At 41.1% G+C, this 24,657-nt stretch overlaps 1 protein-coding gene across 1 annotated transcript in view; it reads left to right on the top strand.

Annotated features, from left to right (window-relative positions):
* Nucleotides 1-23,133, top strand: part of TESPA1 (thymocyte expressed, positive selection associated 1) — a 34,885-nt gene extending 11,752 nt beyond the window's left edge. Inside the window, exons 4-11 of the mRNA XM_008528709.2 lie at nucleotides 6,059-6,108; nucleotides 6,697-6,750; nucleotides 7,506-7,542; nucleotides 7,816-7,914; nucleotides 9,544-9,752; nucleotides 11,320-12,128; nucleotides 13,273-13,366; nucleotides 22,338-23,133. Coding sequence (XP_008526931.2) covers nucleotides 6,059-6,108; nucleotides 6,697-6,750; nucleotides 7,506-7,542; nucleotides 7,816-7,914; nucleotides 9,544-9,752; nucleotides 11,320-12,128; nucleotides 13,273-13,366; nucleotides 22,338-22,582 — 1,597 coding nt within the window. The 3' untranslated portion in view covers nucleotides 22,583-23,133. The remainder of the gene's footprint in view (nucleotides 1-6,058; nucleotides 6,109-6,696; nucleotides 6,751-7,505; nucleotides 7,543-7,815; nucleotides 7,915-9,543; nucleotides 9,753-11,319; nucleotides 12,129-13,272; nucleotides 13,367-22,337) is intronic.
* The last annotated feature ends 1,524 nt before the right edge of the window (nucleotides 23,134-24,657 follow it).

Below are 24,657 nucleotides of genomic sequence, written 5' to 3'. Positions count from 1 at the left end.
TGAATTCTCAGAATTTATAACTCTTACCTCCTTCTTGTTTCCCCTCCAGGAATGTTTCAAGCTATATATAGCCTTTAATCTAATTAATATATAAATAAACCCGTCCTTGCTTATTTGGTAGGAAATAAATAGCACTGAATAATACAAGGTTGTTTATTTCAACTCTGCCCTGGAAAGTAATGCCAGGAAGGATTTAGTTTGTATTTTTGTTGTTTACAAAACATATCATCCTTATGTCCTAATCTGGTTCACAATTCATTGACTTTAAAGTCAATTAAGGTAACCAAAGTGTAAGGAAGTAAACGGATGGCGGTAAGAGGAATGTTTGCAGGTTTGTGTGAGAAGAGTCATAGGATGTAAAATGCTTCACCTGGTACGTACAGGAGAACCGTGGGCTCAGTTAATGTCTTTACTTCATTAGCTACTCGTGGGTCACATCAATTCACATCAACAAGTCTGGACTGTGCATTTGCTAACTGTCCGATTGTCTGAACGGCCTAGAGGAGTGCCAAACAGTTTAAAATATGCCCCTTGACTTCAGATATACTGACTGAAAAGAATAAACTCACAGAAACACAATACTGTAAACTCCAGAAATCATCTTTCCCCGCTATATTCTACAAAGATAAACCCTGAACCAAAATGGGGAGGTAGTCTGGTGAGTGAAAAGGCTCCAAGATCTGAGCCTGATTGTTGTGCTCTCTGTGTAACCCAGTGTAAGCAAACAACTGAAATTCTTTCTATGGCAGACTCCTCACCTACAAAGTGAAGAACTAGAATACTCAAGTTTCAAAACTTTCTTGTGAGATTTAAATGATATGATATATGTATGAGTGTTTTATTCTCTATAGTAGTTATGTGAGTGGTGAAGTTTATAAAGGAGGGGCTTTATGCTACTTTAAAATTTCACAAAATAAGTCTATTTATCTAGCATCTAGAGAGATAAGGTGAAATTTACTTAAGTCAAGCAGAACACTAGCCAGGGAAGGCAGTCTCCACAAACAAAGAAAGTGTTCCAGAGAAGCACGGTTTCCTGCAGTTTTATACCTTCTTAGAACAAAGAACATACATCAAACACGCAGGATACATATTCATCAAAGTTTCAAAGAGATATTTAGTTACAGATTAGCAGGTCAACATGACTCTGATGTCCAAGAATGAAACTTATCTTCAGGAACACTGATATTGGCGTCCTAGGAAAGGAAGTATGCATTCTTATCTTCGAAAAGTGCATTCTTATACTTTGGGATGATGTTTAATGCATTCTTTTTTGAAAATTATTTGATTGAGGTCATATTGGCTCATAACATTCTGTAAATTTCAGTGTACACTGTTATATTTCAGTTTCTGTATAGAATGCGTCATTTTTACTTCAATGGTTAAGCAGATATACAATGTATGTTTGACAGGCATAAGTCAGGCTTCCTTAGTTCAGGCAAAATCAGGTTTAAACCAGAATAGCCACCCCATATACCTCAACATGTGAAAATTTCTTATTATTGTTTATCAGAAAAGTAGTTCTAAAAGTAATACATATGAACTCTAGGGTAAGTGGTTATTTCTAGGAAGGAATGGAAGTAAAATGAGACTTTAGTTATATCTTTAATATTTTATTTATTTTTTATTAACAGCTCTGAAGCAAATATGACAAAATGTTTACATTTTTTAAAATAAGGGGATAACTGCAAGGGTATCTGTCATATTTTCTTTAATTTTCTGTATGTTGAAAAAATTTCAATATTTAAAATTCCAAAAAAGTCACAAGTAAGTCTATTAACATGCTTAGATTTGTCCCTGGAAGGGGAATTATTAGGTTTATAAAATATTTCCAATTTTCTCTATTTTCTAATCCTCCCTAATACGTATGTAATATTTTGAATTGTAAGGGAAAATCAGAAAAATTAAAGAATGACGATGATAGTGAGAGAACGCTTGATTTTGATAATAGACAATGAAGAAGATAGGAGGGAAATACTTTCTAAATATGACATTCTGAGCTACCGCAGTCTTTGATCCTTAGGCTGCCAAGACCACAGAGGAAAGAAGATGGACAAGGAGCCCACATTCACTGGTTATCTGTCCACCTTGTTGACAGGTGCCCAGGGAGGCACTCTTCAAATTTTCTTTCAAGACCCTATAGTTTCCATTTTCTTTCCAATGCCAAACACCCTCTGGTCACAAGAGGGTTTTGTTTCCTGACAAGCTCTCCAAGAAAGCTCACCAACTTCCTGGACAACTTGTGTCAGTGTGTCTCACTGTAATTGAATCTATAGGCAGACCATTCTGCTGCAGGTTTAGATCACGTATATCTGTACAAAGTACACCTCTCCTTTTTCTTTCTCCTCTTAAGCTCTCAGGGGATTTTTTTTATTATTATTATTGAGATTATGATAGTTTACAACCTTGTGAAGTTTCAGTTGTACATTATCATCAGTCTTTTTTTCTCTGAGGAAGATTAGCCCTGAGTTAACTACTGCCGATCTTCCTCTTTTTGCTGAGGAAGAGTGGCCCTGAGCTAACATCCATGCCCATCTTCCTCTATTTTATATGTGGGATGCTTTTGTCAAGCAGTGCCATGTCTGCACCCAGGATCTGAACTGGTGAACCCTGGTCCGCCAAGAAGCAGAACGTGCGAACTTGACCACTGCACCACCAGGCCAGCCCCTGTCAGTCATATTATAGGTGCACCACTTCACCCTTTGTGCCCAGCCCCAACCCCCCTTTCCTCTCAGGGGCTTTTTTAGGACATGAATGTGTTTCTTTTGAATCATCAGAGAGAGAGTTGGGAACCCAAAAATTGTCTGTGTGGACTTCAGCTTAAATCTCTGCAAGCGAGACCTATAGAAATTGCCAGAAGAAGCTAAGAACGTCTACATGCTTCTCACAATCCAGTCTTACTCCCTCCTCTTTGTTTGTGGATTGGGTATACAGGAGGAGCAGACCTTGGCTTTTCTAGTTCAGATTTGAAATGATGCTAAGGGCCCTGTGAACACAAAGATGGAGAGAGAGGAGCAGCTGTAGATCCAGTGTCTAGTCATTGGTTTTATGTCCTAAGCAATAATGCATGACTTGCCTGGGACATGGTGATGGCCATGAAGTTTCAGATCAGCATACTTAGTGAAAAAGGCATCAGTAGGTCCAGCCCTACATCCATTCTCCTGCAGTAGAGTCCACATACACATAGAAAAGCCCACTATCAAAGGCTTACCCTGGGCTGGTCCTCATACAGAGAACATGGACATGCCTGCCAAGGCATAACTAGAGAAAAAACATAAAGGATGAACACCCAGCAAGAACTTGTATCTAATGTAGAATACCAAGCTTTGCTTTGGACAAATGAGGAATTTTATCAGCGATATTTCTTAACAAAAATTTTATAGAAGTATAGCATACGTATCACTAGCATTTTTCTTTTTAATATAAATTGTAGTACAAGTCAATGGGTCGAAGTTTCGGTTATGCTGGATGAATAAGTTTTAGAGATCTGCTGTACAACATAGTGTCCATAGCTAACAGTGCAGTATTGTGCACTTCAAAATTTGTTAAGAGGATAGATCTCATGTTAAGTGTTCTTATTTCAAAACAAACAAAAAAGACAAAGTGAAACAAGGCGCCTCTGGGAGATGTTAGATATGCCTGTTACCTTAATTGGTGATGGAATCACGGGTGTTTGGATATGTCCAAACCCATTAAATTGTACACATGAAATATGTGCAGTTCTTTGCATATCAATTATACCTCAATACAGCTGTTAAAGTAATAGTCATATAAATTATATTGAAGTATAAAATTTTTACTGAAATATAAACGCGTATTAAATCTATAGCACAATGAATTTTCTCAAAAGAAATAGATCCATGAAACCTGAAGCAGAACATTACCAGCATCCAGAAGCCCCTTCTGTTCCCTTCCATTCATTAGCCTGCTCCCAAGAACCAGTACCCTGACTTGTAACATCATAGAGAAGTTTGCACTTTTCAAACTTTACATAAATAGAATCATACAATACGTACTGTTTTATCTCTGTTTCTTTGGCTCAGCATTATGTTTATGATGTTCATCCATGTTTTTCATGCAGCAATAGGTCATTATTTTTTATTGTTGTGTAGTATTAAGTTGTACATTTATCCATTTTATAATAATTAGAGATTTGGAGTCTCCCAATTCTGGGTTATTATGAATATTATTTTTTCTTTTGGTGGACATATACAGGCATTTCCACTGAGTCTCTACCTAGAGGTGGAATAGTAGATGTTTCAGTAGTAGTTATAATAATAGAGGGCTTTAGTAGTTGCGTTACTGTGTAGCTACAGCACAAGCATTAAATGCAATAGTAAATCTCAGTGTTCTAGTGGTTGACTATATTAGTCATCATAGTGTTTTTAGTAGTAATAGTAAATATTAATTTATGCTAATATTTGTAATAGTATAAATGTTATGTGTTTGTAGTATTATATTAAAGTATATATTTTTATGTAATTGTCTATTAGGAAGAAAAGTATATATTTGTAGTTCTAATTGTATTATGAGTTACTCATTCTTAATTAGCTTGAGTATCATTTCATGTTTTATAATGTACCTTGATGTAGATTTTTCATGAAGACAAAAAAATTCAGGTTTGGGAAAACATGGTTGATTTTTTCAGTATTGAAAGGAAGCTACCAAGAAAAGATGTCTACAAATGTAGTGGTTTATTTTGTAAAATTTAAACACAACTTCATCTATAGATGTTGAATTAGTAAACCCATTCCCATTATTAAAAATTTCTTTAAGTGATACTCCATTAGCCTGAGTTGTCTGGATCACTAGAGACTGATAAAGGAGAAAACTCCTTTAAGACCATCTCTAATGGACGCATCCAGTTGGTTTCCCTGGTAAACACACTTTAACAACTCTTCTCTGCTCCAGCCTCCATTTGAGATTACATTCAAAGCATTATGTGCAACTTCCATTTTAAAAACTTTCAGGAAAGCAAACTCTATAAAACTCATGACAAATTAGTCCTTGAAGTGGACTTAGAAATTGATAACATCTAGGCATCCCAATGCCCTTACGTAATATTTGAGAATATAACAGCAGTGAGGAACCAGGACTGGAATCCAGGTGCTCTGGTTCCTGTTCAAAGCTTTTTCACAGACTACTTCACTCACCTGTTTAGACAGAGAATTTCTTCCTTGTTTGTAAAACTGAGTGTTTCTCACTACCATTTATGCTGATTTCTGTCTGTTCTTCTTATGGAGATGGTAAATGTTTGATAAGACCATATCTCAAAAAGTTAAAATAAAATCTCTAACCAAGATGCAGATTCTGCTACTTCCTGGAAGATGTGATGTTCAGCAAGAACATGGCTCAGAGAGAAGGAAGGAGGTGTGGGTGGATAACACAACCTCCTAAAAGTTTTTTAAAATTTCAGTATTTGTATTTGTTTTCTTTTGTTTTTGGTGAGGAAGATTGCCTGTGAGCTAACATCTGTTGTCAATCTTCCTCTTTTTGCTTGAGGAAGATTGTCCCTGAGCTAACATCTGCGCCAATATTCCTCTGTTTTGTATGTGGGACACAGCCACAGCATGGCTTGATAAGCAGTATGTAGGTCTGCACTTGGGATCTGAACTCATGAACACTGGGCCACCAAAGCGGAGAGTACAAACTTAACCACTATGCCACCAGGCCAGCCACTCAGTATTTGTATTCGTGTTGTGAAAATTATGGCACACAAATCCCTGCTTCTATAAATGTAATTCTCCGGTTTTATTCCTATATTCTTTCTTTCCTATTTTACCTAGGATTTTACCTGGAGAACTGTTGCTAAGCTGACTTTAGACAATGGGATCAGTGCAATGGCAGCACAACCTGAAATGCAGTGAACTCCAGTCCCAGCTCCCCTCACTACCTCTATGAATTTGTCAGTCAAATAACCACTCTGTCTTTGTTTTCTTCAACATAAAAGTAATTTAAATACTACTGACTGTCACTGGAAAATTACGTGAACTTATATTTGAGGAAAAGACCCTTGGAAAATGTAATGGTTTCAACCTATAAGATTATTTTTGGTTTTTAGATACTCTGAAGAAGGATTCTTTGAGGAAGCAGGACAGTCAATCTACAATGGTGAGTATGGGCTCTGTTCTTTCTTCTCTTGCTCTTCTACCTGGAGAGGGGTATGGCTGTGCATGTGCACATGTGAGTGCATGTGTACACACACGCATATGCATGCGTAAGAATGCTGACTGTCTTTAACTGTCTGCCAAATGCCTATTAGTGGTCACAAGGCAGTCCAGGAGGTCCAAAAGATAGAGAAAGCATCGGCTGAGAGCCCACAGGCTGACTAGCACTCAAAGATTATCTTCTGTTAGTGGTTGTTCAGCTAATAATCGCTGCTGTGGGAAGAGCTCTATACAATGTGTGTTTATGTGTGTGAGTGCACCCTCTCATGTGCTCACTATTTGGCAGAGGACTGTGGACATGGCTATGTGATATAGAGGACAGGTTAATTATAGGTGAGTCTTTCTGTGATTCTTTCCAAATCAAAATATGACTGTGATTTCTGAGGTAGTGTTTGTATAGCTAGGGATAGTTTTGCAAAAATGTAGATGTCTGATGTGACTGCGTGGTTGTAGATGTTCATGTATACAGATGTTATGTGTGTGTGTGTGTCCAAGCCTGATTTTCGGTGACCTTTGCCTTATTGTTTGACAGGGTGCCCCAGCCATGGAACCAGCTTTGAAGATGACTTGACCCTTGGAGCAGAGGGTAAGTGGCACAGCTCTCTGAGATTGGCACCAAGGATGAGGCTATGCATTGGATGAATTAAGGGTAGAATGGAAGGAGAGAACAGCTGAAAGAAGCAGCCCATCCCTGGGGTCTCATCTGTAGGGAACAAGAAGTCTCATTATGATCTAATGTAAAACTCAGAAAAATGTCATGTGCACAGAAATACTTCCTCACCAGCCTGTCATGATGTCTACTGGTCCATCATTGGAGCTTTCCTTTGGCCCCTGGGAAGATATATAAAATCACCATAACATTGGCTGTCCAAACATCTTTGAAACTGTTTTCTGTATAAGAAGCCCAAAGCAGCCCGAGTACTGGGTACAGGAAAGAGACTGCATTGCAGGAAGCCTAGGGCTTGAATAGAGGGTAGACGTATAGCAACCTACTAGTGTCTCCTGGGGCCTGTAGAGAGTCACGTTTGAGGGACAGGACCACTGGTCTGGAGGACTGAATGACTCTATCCTCCTCAGGACAGAGAAACTGTTGCCTACACACCAGTCATGGTTCAGAAGTTCAGAGCCTCGGGGCCAGTTGTATTTGTCCCCCTTCCAGATCTGTGTTTGATAATCTTTAGACACTCCCATAAAGAGCAGAGTCCACAGGGTGCAGGTAGCCTGTAGCAGTGGTGGAGGGGAACAGAGGTGGCTGAGTTTTAAGTTCAGAAAGACAGCTTAGGTGATTTTAATTTTCCCTTCTAACTTTCTCTTTGCCTTTCTGTTCCATTCCCTGTCCAGCCACACTGTTGGCCACCAATGGCAAACTCTTCTCCAGGTAAGTGTGAGGTTCAGCCAGGCTGAATGATATCTCTTTCAGGAGCTACCGAACAGGGGTAGGTGTCAGAGTCAAGAGATTTAAGACAAGGAGCTGGAGATTCACAATAGAGAGTGAGATTTTCCAACTGGCAATGAGGCCATAGACTGAGTTTTTACAGTAGTTGGTTCAAAGGTACCCAGCAGGGAGTGAATACGCCCAGCAGGGCATGTCTTAGAACCAGGGTGCAGATTGCTTACAAGATTAGTATGACATGGGCTCTGATCCCTGCAGGTGTTTCCTGGAGACAGCCCGGCCCTGCCAGCTACTCGATCTTGGTTGCAGTCTGGCTTCTAGCAGCATGACTGGTGGGACCAACAAGACTAGTTCAAGGTAGGTACCAAGTTTGGCAGGGGTGTAAGGGTGGGGAAGATGAGAGGCAGAGGAGAATGGAACTGAGATCCATTGCCCATTTTTTCTGGGATTTCTTTCTGGAGCTTTTATGTAGTCACATACTTTAGAAGTATGACCTTACTTATGCTTCAAGGATGCAGAGGAATCTACTGCTCAGAGCTGTATTCTATGTGTAAAATATGTGTGAAATATAGGTGTTTCTGCCACTAAACCTTGTACCCCACGAAGTGTAGTATTGGTACCATCACTGTTCCTGGAGTTACAATAAGGACTCAATAAATAATCAATAAACATATTGGTTAGTTGATTTGTTCATTGAAGCAATAAAACATTGAGTCATCCAGGCAATTTTGTATCCCCTAATGCAGGCCAAGCAATGACCACATGGAATTTGAAAAAGACAACCAGACAAGGAGCTCAACAATCCAATAGGATGAACAAAATATACACACAAATAACTTTAAAACAAGACGAAAAGTGATGAAAACTAGTGTGGTATAATCAAAAGTGTCTGGAAATTGGAGTCAAAGTTTGAATTTGAGACCTTGTTCTCAGATTTATTACCCATGTAACTATCTTTAGTGATTTGTAATCACTGAGCTTTAGCCCTGGCCACACCCCAGTTCAATTAAACCAGAATCTCTAGAGATGAGACTCAGATATCCATATTTTTTAAAGCCCCTCAAGATGATTCTAATGTGAAGCCATAGTGGAGTACCAATGATCCAGTCTTATGCCCATAATTCAGGTAAGCAGACTTAGGACCATAGAGATAAAAGCAGCATGTAGGAGGCAAGCACAAGAGTAGATCCAGGAATTCCAATTATCCACCTATTAATTAAACAAGATGGTACCTATTTGGATCAAAAAGCCCAGCATCCTTTCTGAGAGTGACAGTGATTATTCAAAGTCTCAAATACTAATCCACAGCCCCCCGATCCCCACTGTTGTTTGGAAGCGTAGCCACTGAGCTCTAGTGTCACCCAGCTGGGTAGTACACAGATTTGGATGCAGATACATGTTGGTACCATTCTGAGAGACAGCTTGATCTTCTGTAATGCAGAGCTTCTGTCCCGAAAATAGTGCTATCAAGGGGCTTACTTCTCAAAATCAGTTTTTGAAAATACCTATATTGATTAATTTTCACCCTCAGGGTAAGAATAAAATGAGTTTTATGTTCCTTACACACTCATTGCTTAGTTGTCCCACACAACCACTGGGGCAAGCTGGGTAGTAAGCTGCAAAGCCAGCTACATCATAGTTTGTGTGAGTGGAAACTGACTGGCTAATAACACAACCACAAGATTTCTTTGCATCTATAACTGCTTTTGATTTTTCAAATCCCTCCATAGTAAATTTTCATTCATTTGGAATCCATTGTTCATTGGATTCATTCTATCTATCCATTGATAGAATTGTATTCAGTTTTTAAGCCAGGGCTGGATTGTAATTCTCATGTTTCAGACAGAGAATTTAGGTTCAGCGAAGTGAAAGCTTTTCTCAAAGCCACATGGAAGGTAGAGAAATGGCCAGAAAGATATCTAAGTTTCCTGACACTTTGATTAGATACTCTGGATTACCCCATTTACCCAAACTCCCTCTTTGCAGCATCTCTGAGATTCTGGACAAGGTGCAAGAAGATGCAGAAGATGTCCTCTTCAGTTTGGGCTTTGGCCAAGAGGACCACAAGGACACATCAAGGATTCCTTCCCGATTTTTCACCACCCCCTCTCAAGCAAAAGGCATTGATTTCCAGCTCTTCCTGAAGGCCCAGGTGCGGAGGATTGAGATGGAGGACCCTTGCCTCATGCTGGCCAGTGAGTGTTACCACAGATCTGGGTTCTACTTCTCCCCCAGCCTCCAGACATTAACAGGGATCAATGCTCCAAATCCTACTTCCTCTTGGTCAGCTTCGCTCGACCCTTTGTCACTTATGTCTGTGTCTTCTTAGGTTGCCTTCAGTGAAGATGGAGAACTTTAACATCTGCTCCTCTCGCTTAAAGAAACAGTCTTCAAGAGACCTCATATTACTATGGCTTTCTTAGGCCTTCTCTCTTTTAGCTGAATCAAATCAGAACAACGTATTTAAATGTTATCTCCAACTTCTATTTCTCAGTTAGAATTATAGAATGTTCCCCATTTGTAGCCACTACATTAAAATCATTTCCATTTAGGGCAGTGGTTCTCAAAGTTAAATATGTTAAATTGCCCAGGGAGTTTATAAAACATTCGCATTTGTAGGCTTTTCCTCCAGAGTGGAGGAGGTTCAGGAATGTCTATTTTAAACTAGCACACAGATGATTCTTATGTGTAATCCTTAGACCACATCCAGGGAAACAAGGATTTAAGTCATGCCAATTCCATTCTAAGGGAAGACGTGAGAGGGCTTCTCCACCTGGATGATTCTATATGTTAGAACATATTTCAAATTATATTCTGCTACACCCCCAAGATGATAGTGTTTCTGACAGTTTTGTTTCAGATTCTTTGCATCAGATTCAACTTAAAAGCTTGATATAACCACACTCCTGAGCTCCACATGCTGAGACAAAGCTTTTCAGCAGGAGTATTTTCACAAGCACCTTAGATGATTCCCATGCATACCAAAGTTAGAGGATGATTTATTGAATTCCTTTTATGTGCCAGGTACATAATTAGGTGTTAAATTCTGGAAGAATCACAGCCTCACCACAGGAACATGATTCTTGCCTTTAGGAAGCTTACAGTTTAATAGATACATGGTGCTTTTCAACGACAGATGTGCATATGAATTACCAAAGGATACTGTTAAAATTCTTGAGGTACAGTCTGAGATATTGCATTTATAACAAGTCCCCAAGCAATACCCATATTACTGGGCTAGTGACCACACTCTGGGAAGCAAGGTCTAGTAGAAATGATATAGTCCATTTAAATTTCTCTACCCTAGTCCATTGCATAGTAGTTAATAACCCTCAAATTTGTTGCTATAGAGAAGCCTTCTATAACCCTTTTGTTACTGTCTAAGAAAATAATGTTGGTTTTGCCCTTTTTTGTCATGTTTTTCATCTAAAGTAAACACAGTGATAGAGGCTATCATTTAGAATATACTGACAGCAGAAAGGATACACCAAATCAAGATATAGAAAAGTTTCTCATCCCATATAGAATTCATTTTTGGGCTAAAGGAAAATATCTATTTGGGATGGGGAGTCAAGAAGTCAAGAAGGGGATCCTACATGTCAGAAATCTAAATGGGAGAAACACTCGTGGGGAAAGTGGCAACTTTTTTCTAAGTTCTAATTTTCTAAATTTTGAGCTTTAGGAAGGCTATTGAGGGGAGAGATACAAGAGATAATTTGCTGATGACTCCCCAGACTCACCATTTTCAACCCTTGTGCCCAGGCAGGTTCAAGCAGGTGCAAACACTGGCTGTCACTGCCGATGCCTTCTTCTGTCTCTATTCCTATGTGTCTAAGACACCTGTCCAAAAGTTCACACCATCCCACATGTTCTGGAATTGCAACCCAACTGATGTGCCATCCATCAGGATTCTGGCTCCAGAAGCTGAACCTCATTCACCCAGAGAGCGCCTCCGGAAAGCCATTTCCAAAATGTGCCTGTATACGTGCCCCCGAGATCGGCTCTCACCACCCCCTAATACTCCCAAAAGGAATAGTTTGGACCAAGTGGTGTGGGAAGTGATGGACAGAGTGAGAGGAGAGAAGCTGGTCCTCCAGCAAGACCCTGGGTTTGGGCCAGGCTCACAGGAAGATCCTGTGCCCCCCATCAGGGGTACAAAGCTGCCCACTTCCTCCTGTCCATGTGTCCTCTGCCCTAAAGAGGATGGACAGCAGGGGATGTCCATAGTGCAAGCATCATCACGAACTCTGGATTTTAACCCCAAGGCACCTTGTTGCACACATTCTCTAGCCAGAGCAGATCTACAGTGGAGCACAGACTCTGCACAGGTAAAGAGAGAGCTGTGGGGTCTACAGGCCACCAATAAGGAAGCCCATTCAGCCAACGATGAGACTTTCTGGAAAAGGAAGAGCAGAGCAAGAAAGAGCCTGTTTCAGAAGAATTCCATGGGCAGGAAGGCTAAGTCTTTAGACCTGTCCGCCATCCAGCAGAAATGGAAGCAGAGTCAAGAGAGACCAGAACTGCACCAATCTCTAACCCAGCAACTGCGGGACACTTTTGACTCAGAGGAGGTGAGTGGGTTGGAGGTGAGGGAGGGGCTGGTAGAGAAAGGTGGTAGATTCTTGCCTTGGGTAAAGGGAATCCAGGCTCCCTGTCCTCACCAGATATACCACTTCTTCAGTTACATTCAGAAACCTTTGGTAGTAGGTTAACACAGAAGGAGAAAGAGAAGCCCAGTTTCTTAAGAGAGCCCAGAACTGCTTTTCTAATTCCTCATCTGATCTGATTTCACTGAAGTTTCTCATCAAGCACACCTGCCCCTATCATTTGTGGGGTCCACACAAGAGTACAAATAGAGGCCAGTTATACAGTAACCTAAACACTATTAAATGAAATATGTTCTCTTCTACCTTGACAAATGTGTAACCATAAGAACCTGGAAGTCCAGGTTCAAATCTAGAATTCTCAGACTCTTAAGACTTCTGCGCTAGAACGTAGCAGTGTGAGCAGAGCCACTCTCCAGCCCCTGGCCCGTCCCCTTCTCCCCCCATGCCTAGACCTGTCCTGCCTGCACCATAAGAGACTTGCACACACGTGTGTGAACACCCTAACCGGCATATCCAAATGCCACACACCCCCTACCCACACAAATAGCCATCTATTGGTCATCACTCAGGCTTGGGGGTGCAGACAGTAGTGGAGAGGTCAGCCCTTGAGAGAACTGACGCCAGGCAAAGTCAGTGCAGTTCCCTGAAGCAGGCTTGGGGCCATTCGAGCAGCACATTTGGGGATTCTTGGTAACCAAAGCATGGTCTAAAAGGGGTAGTGCAGGAGCCAGGTGGGTACATCCTCTAGGTCCACCAAGTCCTCATCTCATGGACCGTAAAATCCTCTTGCCTGGGCCTATAGACAGTACTGCCATCAAGTGCTGGGGTCTCTTGGAAAAGCTCTCCAATCCTTGCCACAAAGAGAAGCTGTGGTGATTTGCATTATCGTTCATGTGTGTGTGTGTGTGTGTGTGTGTGTGTGTGTGTCACTTCTCTTTGAATGTAGAGCTGCATCTCAGTTCCTGCCTTCCTCTCTACTGGCTTCCCACCACAAGAGAAGAGGCTAGGTCTCCCAAGGACAATCGGCCTCTTCCCCCTACAGCAGCCGGCCATCCCACACCTTCCCCTCACTGGCCCTGACTGAGTTCTGCTGGGATCTTGGTTACAGGTGCAAAACAACAGTGAAGAGGAGGAGAGCTGTTGGCCCAGTGGACCCAGACACCCCCACATCTACCAGACTTTTTCTGGCAAAGACTCAGGAAGTAAGTGGGTTCTCTCCATCTCTCTCTCTCTCTCTCTCTCTCTCTCTCTCTCTCACACACACACACACACACACACACCCCTACACACACACACACAGGCAGTGGTTCTCAAACTTAGCTGCACACTGTAATCACCTGGGAAGATTTTTTAAAATACCTACGATGAAGGATCCCACATCCTGTGATTCTGATTAATTGGTATGGCATGGAAACCGGTAGCTGATTTTTTGTTTTTAAGCTCCTCAGATGATTCTATTATGGCTGAATAAATACTTCTCTAGATCAGTGGTTCTCAGACTACAGCATCAGAGTCACCTGGAGGGCTTGTTAAAATATGGATGCCTGGGCCCCACCTCCCAGAGTTTCTGGCTGACTAGCTCTGCACGGGGCCTGAGACTCTGTAGAAGTTTTGTAACAGGTGAGGACCAGCTATGGAGATCTGTATCCCAGCACCTACCTTCAGCTTCTTTCTAATCAGCTCACATCCTGGGACTTACGGAAGACTCTTCAGTGTATCTCACAGCTATGCTCCTGTAGGCTCTGAGTTCCTCTCGGCAGCCAGGGTCTGAGGCACATGGCTCTCTTCCCCCTCTTCAAAGAAAACATGAGTCTCACATGGCAATTATTGCTATAAAGGTGAAATTTCTTTCCTCTAGAGGTGTGTTTTGAGTATTAACTCTTTTAGAGGTATCCTTTATACCTTTGAACATTTTGGCTAAAGATTTATCATTTAAACTAAGTAGAAATTAGTCTCCTGTATTTTTACCACCTATCCCCTAGGACCACAGAGAGCATGGCATCAGGGGTAATGATTTTTCCAAGACAGTAGGAACTGAAATCTTTCTTGAATTAAGTAACTGAATCCCGCTTAGAGTTCCCTCCATTTTGGATGCCTTAGTACTATTATGGCACTTCCTAGCCCGACAGCTTTTTTGGTTAATACGCCAAAATTTCAGTGTTACTTGTCCCGAATCATAAAGATCTTTAGGATTCTAACTCTTTTAATTCTAATTCTCTGTAGTTTTAGGGCCCTAATTACACTTCTTTCTCTCTTACCCATTACCTTCATCTCCAGGTACCTAGACTGTGTGTGTCCCATTAGTCATTCACAAAAGACAGAAATATCACGTGGCAGCAATATGTTATATGTAGCTGAAAAAGTTTAGGAAATATCCAAATGACCTACCCCATACTAGTTCAATGATCTTGCAGGAATCACATAACTTTAGTTTTGTCCTATAAAATAGGAGAATAATAATAATAATTTGTATATATATATCACATGTATATGTGGACTAGGCATTTATATAACATTTCAGCATTTTATAGGGAGTGTGTGAAGGTAATGTAACATTGAAATAACAACAATGATATTGCTGCTGCTGCTGCTGCTGATTTTAGAAAAGGTATTCATGGGCATAAAATAATTAGACCAGTGACTTTCAGTCCCGTAAGCTTTTTAAAAAGTTGCTATTTACAAGGCTCCACCCAATAGAATTAAATACAAATCTCTTGGGTTTGGACTTGGCATTATTATTTATTCTTCTTTTGAAGCTGTCCTAGTGCAACAGTTTCCTACTGCTGCATAGTAAACCAAAGCCACCCAAAATGTAGTGGCTTAAAGGAAAAATTATTATTTCTTGCCATTTTGTGGATTTATTGGGATGCTCTTCTGCTTGTCTCACCTGAGTTCACTTATGCAGTTGCTTTGGCTAGGTGGCTGGGCTGGACTAGAAGGTCAAAAACGGGCTCACCCACATGTCTGGAACCTTGGTGCTAACTGTCAGCCAGGCACTCTCTCCAGGTGGGGTGCCATTCTTCAGTGATCTAGCTCGTCTTGCTTCTATGGAAGTTCAGCAAGAACTGAAGTTGCAGTGCCTCCTTTTAAGGATACATTGCAAGTTGCACAATGTCCCCTCTGTCACATGGTATTGGTCAAATCAACTCACAAGGCCAACTTAGATTCAAAGGGAAGGAAAACAGACTCTACTTTTTAATAGGAGTGGCAAAGTCACATTGTAAAAAAGCATGTGGGATGGGAGGGTTGTTGTGGCCATCTTTATGAACAGTGTGCCACAGACAATGATTCTGGTGCACCAAGAAGGTTAAGAACAACTGGTTTAATTGAGGGGCTTTATCCTCACGTATTAAAGATGCACTGAATGTGAGCTTGCATTCTAAAGCTCATGCAGTCTCAGCCACAGCATGCAACACTTGAAAAAGAAAGTAACCGCTGAACTTACCAAATTTAAATAGAAAATGTGGAGTATATGCTGCATAGCTAGGTTTGCCTGCCAAGAATTTAATTTACTCTAAAATACAAAGCTTTGCTCGAGTGTTATGTGTCCAGCAGATGTCAGCTTCTCACAAGAAAATGCCAAGATGCCCAGCAAAGCGAGTTGTGCGCAGGATCTATATGGTTATACCTTTCTGGGCAATCTGTGAAACACCCAGGACCCAGGTTCCTCTCACAAACCTGTCCCATCTTTGACTAACTGTCAGTAAACAGAAAGATTATAATTGGATTGCCAAGGAGAAAGTATTACTAGGAGTTATGTATTTCAAATAAGTAGCTGGATTCCATTTTCTGCCAGGGCGATGGGATTTCCTTACAGCAGGAGAGATTGTGGTCAGAAATGTTCTATTTCACTTATTCTAAGGCATTCATTTTTCCACATTTTAATAACTCTAAAATAGAATGGGTCTTACAATTGGCACTGTCAGCCAATTTAATTGTCCTCTTTTTTTTTTTTTTTTTGCCTTCTTAGCAGAATATAAAATAATTATGAGTCTTACAAAAGACGCCTTATGGGATTCAATGAAACATAGTAACTTTAGAAATTACATGTACTTAGTCTCTCAGGTAAAGGAGGAAATGCATTTGTAGATTTTCCTTCTCTGATTCCCTAGCAGACTGAGAGATCTCTGCTTCACAGACGCGTCTTTGGCTGAGGCGGAGGGCCACAGCGCTTCCCGAATCTTTCCAATGTTCTCTGCGTTTGTAAGTAGCAGCAGAACACTGCCTATATAGTGCCGGAAGTTGAGAGGATGGCGCAAAAAGACTGGGCAGGGTTCTGCTTTGCTGTACACAGGGTGGCTGGGAGTCAGAATCCACTTGACAGCACTAGCAACAACAAAAATGTATCTGTTTAATCATCTTCCACAAGGCTATGAACTCTCTCTCTCCATCCACCTCTGTCCTCCTTTACGAGATCACCGGAAGGAGGAAATACCTATGAAAGCAGCTCAGTACTGCCAAGATTAAAGATTGTGTGATAAATACGGAAGGAAGAAATTCACTTGCCACCATCAAAGGCAGAGCTGAGTGGGGCAGTTCCTCAGATGTACTGAGAACCAACCCCATTCCGTCTCTTCCGGGGTCTGTAATTATCTCCTAGAGACTAATTCTCTCCCAGGCTCTCTTTATCAAGTCCCAGATGTTAATCTACTTCTTGTTATCAGGCAGAGGAGGGGTGCGAGCATGGGTGGGAAGTGGTAGCAGCACCCAGCCGGCCACTGCCCCCAGCTGTATAGCCCTCACGCTGCACAGAGACATTCACCTGAAAAGACAAAGAGGGGTGCAATCCAGCTCTATTGAGGTCCCCAACTAAAATCTCAAGGGTCTTCATCTTCTAAGAGGGATTTCTCTTTTTTTCATCTACAGAAGATGAGTTCCTTTCTGTAATTAGCACAAGGGCATCTTTTCTGTTAAAAGAGGATCTGATCCCCAGCTATCAGCTTTCTTCCTGTCTACTCTCTCATTTAATCTCTGCCAGAGAAGAAATCTTCATCTTCCTCCAAGTTGCTGAGAAAGAATGACCCTCATCATTCCTCACAATTTGCACCACGCTCAAGAATTTCATATTCACAGCCCTTTCTATTGGTGCCCTATTACTGAAATTTAAACCATTTGGCCTTCACCACATTTATAAGAGGCAGGGCCAAGGAGAAGGTTTTTATTTTCCATGGTTGTTTGTTTATTTTACCAGGTCTGAAGTAGCACAGGCCAATATATATTCTCTTTGTGAAGTGATCATATCTGGAGGTGGGAGGTTTCATTTTATGGTCAACTCTGCTGGTGACAGTGGGAGAAGAGACAAGAGACAGGAGGGATGAGGTAGGGAGGCTGGTGCAGAAGACAGAATAAGGAAGGAAACTAGTCTGAGATAATCCCAAATGTTGGGCATGTAACTCAAAACTATCTGTTTGTACTTGGTGGCACCCATGTGAGCCAGGTAGCTACAGACTTGCTCTTTGATGTAAGATTTTCCCATCTGATAATATTAACAATAACAAATACTTATATATAGTCATCCCTCAGTATCCATGGGGGGTTGTTTTCAGGAGCCCTTGAAGATAGCAAAATCCGGGGATGCTCAAGTTCCATATATAAAATGGTATAGTATTTGCATATAACCTACATGCATCTTTGCATATACTTTAAATCATTTCTTGATTACTTAATACCTAATACAATGTAAATGCTATGTAAGTAGCATATTGTTTAGGGAATAATAACAAGAAAAAAAGTCTGTGTCTATTCAGTACAGATAGGGCCATGGTAGTCCTTTCCATCCACAGCACAGAACCTCTGGAGAGCCGACCGTATAGCGCTTACTATACGTCAGATGCTATCCTTGGCACCTTATGGGAATTATATTATTTAATCCTGTGATATATGTTTTTTTGTTGTTCCACATTTTGTAGATGATGACACTGGGCACAGTTATTTTTATACCAAAATAAATTCTGAAGAGGGACTATCAGATAGGAAGCGTAGGGAGAGATAGGAAAGGGGAGAGGGGACAACATGAGAATGTGACAATTATTTTTCTGCCTCATTTACAATTCTTACCAAGGTTGTTTTGCATCTGTTAGGGAAATATAATTAAAAAGAAAATCTTCTACCACCCCAGAAAATCTCTCCAGAAAGGTATAAAAGGTAGAAAACAGTTTTATTTTTTAGAATAAGGATTAAACCAGAATATGACGTGCATCACAGACAACCCACTAAAGAGATTGCAAAGACAGAAGGAACTCTCACCCTCATATATAGCCGAGCAGATACGACCCATTACATACATGTTGTCAAAATAAACAATAACTAGCCCTCAAGGAAGAGGACTTGACAGCACCATTTGTCACACATAGTTCATCCTAGATTTGCCTTGTAACTGGGGTGACCAACTGTGTTAGCTAATTTCCTGTATCCAAATGAATAATAAAACTTCTCATATCTTTATGACAGAAAGTAGTTCTTCAAGTTGGAGCCAGGCACGTAAGTTTGACTCCTACCCTCCCATGGACACTGGGAAATAGGGGTGCTATGGTCCTTGATGATTACATTTCAAAACAATGATTTCCATATCCTTGAGAAAGACATTTCTGTGTCATAAAGGTGGCAAGAGGTTTATTTAGGCTTTAAAAAAGATTTTCATACCTTTCAAAGAGACAAAGAACTTGCAAGTTTTCTAAAGAACATGATATAAGAAAGGAGAAGTGTAGGGAGAAGTTTCTTTCATGATAGGGAAAATTAAGCATCAATTTATATTTGTTGTTACACCTCTCGGTATATTCTTTTCTCTTCCTTGGCCTTCCCGTTATCTCACTGCCTCATTCTTCTCTAGAGCTGTGGAAGGCAGAAGGATAATCTCCACTGGCATTGCATATTGCCCATTTTCTAAGTTATACATTTCAAATGTTCTGATGGATTACCAAGGCTATATCCAAGGCTGTCAAGCCACACAGCTTCAGGTGTCAACATTCATGCAGACTGCAATGTAAGCATTGCTCCTAGAGATGTGCTGAGCAGAGGCCCAGGTGCGTCCACAGTACCTTACCCAGCCCTTCAGGTAGAAAGAGCCTCTAGTGATTGTAGAGCACTTTCAGAGATATCATCTCGCATAAGTCTTATTATCATATAAACTGCATGAGAAGAAAAGTGACTTAACAAGATCATGTGATTACGTAGTTAATATCAGAGTCAGAACTAGAACTCAGGTCTCCTGACTCCCAGACCAGTGTCCTTTTCATCAGAACACTCTGCCGTGAATGTGCAGGAGTTCAGGCTGAAGGTGTGGACCAGAGCAAGCCTCACTACCTGTACTTGGATCTGACCTTCACGGACTGTGTGCCCAACCCTTTGAGCTAAGCACCAATACCCTCCCTACCTTTGTCACCACTGGATTTTGCTTCCTTCTCATAAAGTCACTGGCAAGAGGAATATTATACAGAGTAAGCTGGAACACTCACAGGATAGTTGGAGTTCATAGTTTAGTGAAAGACCTGACAGGAAAATCAACAGTTATTTTGATTTAATTCAAGAAATGCCACAGGGATATAGAAAGATGAACTTCCCAGAGGACGACATATCCAGGTGAATCTGGACAGACGAGTAAAAGTTGAACAAGGGAAGGATAGTGAGGGGAAGTAGAAGAAGAAGCCGGACATTGATATCCTAGGGAGAGGCAAAAACACGTTCAAAGACAGAGAGAAATGAAATGTCACACTGTCTTCAGAAACTATACCTCGTGCTAATGGGAGAAAGGGGATACATGGGAGAAGATCAAAATTAAGAAAAGGAGGAGACAACCCTGTGGCATAGTGGTTTAGTTCACCTGCTCCACTTCAGCAGCCTGGGGTTCTCCAGTTCGGATACTGGGCGTGGACCTGCACACCACTTATCAAGCCATGCTCCGGCAGGCGTCCCACACATAAAGTAGAGAAAGATGGGCACAGACATTAGCTCAGAGCTAATCTTCCTCAGCAAAAAGAGGAGGATTGGCAGCGGATGTTAGCTCAGGGCTAATCTTTCTTAAAAAAAAAAAATTAAGGAAAGATAAATAGATAGCAGATTTTGAAACAAAGTCTTCTATGCTATTTTAAGTGTTTTGATTTAGTCTAGGAAGATAAGGAGCCACTTAAAAATTTACAAAGGAAGTGATATAATTAGATTTATCTTTTAGAAAGATCATTCTGGCAGACGTATGGGAGATGGTTGGAACAGAGAGCCAGTGGAGTAAGGAAAATCATTTAAGACTGAGGAGAAACATGATGACCAGAAACAAGATGAGGTTACTGGGGATGGAAGGAAAGAAGGGTGGAATTTTAAGATATTTAATATGTACAATGGCTCAGCCTAAGACCAGTCAGACTTGTGTTGGGGAGGTAGGAATAAGGAAAAAAATGAAACAGAGAAATTTTGAGGTTTCTTCTTGGATGACAAAGTGAATATTAATGTCCTTTTGTTAAGAACAAAATACAGTAGAACTAACAAGTTGGAAGGCAAATGTTTTAAAGTATAATTTTCAAAAAGGCAAAATAATGACTTACACAAATGTAAGATAAACATGTTCAAAGATTTTATTCAACTCATTAATCATGAGATACCAGTAGTGTGTTTGAACACGTCCAAAGAGTATTTAAGAAGCTAGTTATATATTGACAACCTAACAGATTGCTGAGTTAGCTGCAAAACTGGTTAATATCCAACACCATAAACTCTAATCTCTGGGATTATTGGTTACACTGGAAAGAAATTATTTGCACCTCTACCCAACATAAATTTATAAGGTAATATCTGCCCCTACAGAGTAATAAAATAGCCCCGTAAATAGGAACTCAAGATTAACACTGTACTGAAAGGGTATCTGGTAATCTTGTTTGTCTATTTCAAGTTTAGAGCAATTTGATGAGTTCAGATTTGGATATAAAGTACTTCTGAAACACTAAAATGGAGAAGTCCATAAGGCAGCTGCATGTATGAATTTGAGGATAGAGTTCTTTAGAATTCAATGCTCACTTATACTGGGTGAAGGCATAAGAAATAATAATTCAGCTAGGGAAAGTATGCAGAGTCAGAATTTGGAGTGAAAAAGGAACCCTGAGAAACATTAATACTTAAGGATTGATCAAACAAAAGATGTCCATAAAGGAGTAGCCATATTGATTAGAAAAAGAAAGTTTCAAATAGAAGCCAAGTGAAGTTTGTTTTAAGAAGGAGAGTGTAGTCTTCAGGAACACGTCACAAAATATCCAGCAGGAAGGACTATGCAAAGATACCATTGGATTTGCAACTAGATAATGATTAGAAACCTTAGTAAGAGTATTTTTACTTGTGTGACAGGGCTTTAAAATATTAATATGAAAAGTGAATAGGAAATTATGCAAATAAAGTGGGTAAAGAGGTCAAGAGACTCTAAGGAGTGTTTTGTTTAGTTTTTTTCTAGCATGGGGAACATTTCAGCATGTGTATTTGCTGAAGGATGAATCATTGGGTGAGAGAGGCCATGGGTCAGGAGAGTAGGGAGAGCGATGATCTGAGGTCTCTGAAGAATTGGAATGAGTTGAGATCCCAAGCACTCTTGGAGGGTTTAGCCATGAGCTAAAGGTACAGATCTTTGACATTAGAGGAAAGGAAAAAGGACAGGTGTGAACACAGTTCCATTGCTCACCTGAAGAGGGAAGTCAAGAAATCTCTGCCTATTGGTCTCTCTCTTTTTCCTATTGGGTCATCACTAAGAAGTGTGAGGCAGGGAATTTGAGGAAGGTAGTAAATACCTGTGATTTCCACTATAGAGAAAGCACAAGAGAAATATTTATTAAGAGAAACATGTTAACATTTGAATAGGTGAGCAATGTTAAGGCTCAGTTCAAGATACAGAACATGGATGGCAATGGCTTTGTAACTTTCTCCAGCAGTGCTCAGCAATCTATATAAAAGAATAAGGATTAAAGTTTTTTATTTTTAATTTTTTTATAAGCATAAAAAAATAAGAGGTAAACTCAGAAATCTCACTTTATGGTGAGAAGAAAAGAAAGTCTAAGTGACATGACTCTTTGATGTTGCTGCTGTTGCTAATAACTTTATTATAAACATTTCCATAGGTGGAGTGTGAAAGTTTCTACCAATACCAGTACCCAAAGTTGCCTCAAAAATGCATGATATGTTTCTTTTTAATTCCCATCACAGGCTTCCTCCGCCACCACCACAGCACATGCTCTGACAGCAGTGGCTTCACAGAAGAGCCTAATTCCCGCCTCTTCTTAAAGGAGGTTGTACAGCCTCCAACATCCAGCTCCTGCTCCCTGGCCCTACAAACTGCTGAACTCAGCGGGAGAAAGGCAGCATGGTACACTGGAAGGAAGACCAGCCTGAGAGACTTGGAATTGACGTCTGACGCTGTTGTAAACTGCACACACAGAGAAAGACCCTAGGCATGTCCCTTCATTTCTCTGCACATTGGTTTCTCTACTATGTGGGTATTGAAACACATGATATGGACAGTGGTGAACTGGAAAAAGAGTTAATTTTCTCCCAAACTTTGTCACTGCCTAGGGCAGTTAGAGAATTTAAGTATGATCAAGTTTGAGGAACAAGGGTTGCTACTGGAATACTCTCAAAGGGCTCAAGCTAGGTGAGGAAGGAGAAATCCCACTTTCAGGCTCTGAAACCTTGGTGCAACCTGCAGGGGGACTCCCTCTGAGCCTCTACAGAGCCCTATGTGCCCCCAGTTAAATTCCAGGAAGTCCTTCCCAATACCACACTCCTGTTTGTCTTCTTGAGGCCTCATCTGAGGAGATCCACTTCGAGCCTCCCCCTTAAAAATCAGCTTCTCCCTCTATCCCAAATTTTGTATCTTCCTAGGAAAAGAGATGAGTGGAATTCAGGATCCCTCCTCTTGGCCACTGCAAAAAAGTTCACAGTATTTTCTGCTGGCAGAAAACAATACAAATAAAAATATTTTTAAACCTTGGCATTTTTAAAAGAGAATTAACAGTCATTATTTGTGTTGGATGGAAAATGTTTTGTCAACAAACAGGTCTTGGGCACCCACAGTGCTCTACTGGGCTGTATGTGGTACAGAGCATCTTAGACAAGTTCTTCCACCAAGAAAATTTTAGTAGAGTGGGAGAGAGAACACGCATACCCGCACACACATTTGCAGTAATGTATTATTTGGTTGACTAACAAATCACAAGACAGCAAAGACCAGAAGAGAGGGATTTGAGGGAAAGCATAACCATGAGTGTTAAAGAAAAAAATCATACCAGATATGATGAGGAAACACAGGTTGATTTTATTCCAATTCTATGGCCAGCGATAGGAGAGAGAGCACTGAGTGTAAACCAAGTCTAATTGCATAGCCAGGTGGAAACAAAAAGACAGGGGAGTTTTCGGGGCTGGCCCCATGGCTGAGTGGTTAAGTTCGCGTGCTCTGCTGCAGGCGGCCCAGTGTTTCGTTGGTTCAAATCCTGGGCGCAGACATGGCACTGCTCATCAAGCCACGCTGAGGCAGCGTCCCACATGCCACAACTAGAAGGACCCACGATGAAGAATATACAACTATGTACTGGGGGGCTTTGGGGAGAAAAAAGGTGAAAAAAATAAAATCTTTACAAAAGAAAAAAAAGACAAGGAGTTTTTAAGAGCTGGAGTAGTGGGAAGCTTAGACCATCTGTGTTTGCTAATTGGCCTTCCCCAAAGGAAAAGTAAGCTCTCTGGTACCTTCATGACAGGAGGTAGTTTTACAACTGGAGCCAGGGGCCCTGCTGAAGTTAGGCTCCTAGCCTTCCTTCCACAAAAGCAAGAAGATAGGGCTGCTGTTTTCCTTGATGTTTACGTTTCAGAGAGATGGTTCTCAGGTGTAGAGAAAGACTTTCCTGGGTTGTAAAACTGGAATGAGTCTGGGAGAAGATTTATATCTCAAAGGGACAGAGAAAAGATTGACAATAACAAGCTTTCTAAAATAAATCCTCTAAGAAAACGGAGGTCAGAGCCTAGTGTCAGAAAGAAACCTGTCCAAACTTTAGTCAAGCTGAGGGGAACTTCAGGCCACCTTGGTCATGAGAGAGCACAAAAGGATCTGGGATTACTTCATCTAATGAGCCTAAGAGACTAACAGCACATTGAGGAAACGGGTTGGGGCTGCAGAACTAGGCAATCCCCACATTCAGCTTCGCCAGAAGCTACTATGAGATACAGGAATGAACAACTGAGGGCTGCCGAGGAGCGCGTCTGGCGGGGGACGGGGATAGCATGCTGGAGGTAAGATGTGGACCGGATAACCTCCTCTGTTCCCTAGCTGCTTCCTCAGGCTCTGTTCTCTCACACAGACCGCGGGAAGTACCCGGTGGACCGCACAGGCCATACCAGGGAGGGAGGAAAAGAATGCATTCTGCCTCCCCTTCCCCTCCGGGGCAGTTCCGGAAGAACTCAGACGGTGAATCAGCATCCCTTGCGGAAGGTTCTATTTTTAACCCCGGGAACAAAAGCTTCCCCAGCCCCTCTC

This window comes from Equus przewalskii, chromosome 5 (assembly GCF_037783145.1).
Source record: "Equus przewalskii isolate Varuska chromosome 5, EquPr2, whole genome shotgun sequence".
In the NCBI taxonomy this organism is placed as follows: Eukaryota; Metazoa; Chordata; class Mammalia; order Perissodactyla; family Equidae; genus Equus; species Equus przewalskii.
Note: the sequence above shows the minus strand (reverse complement) of the source record. Positions and strands in the feature narration are given on the sequence as shown.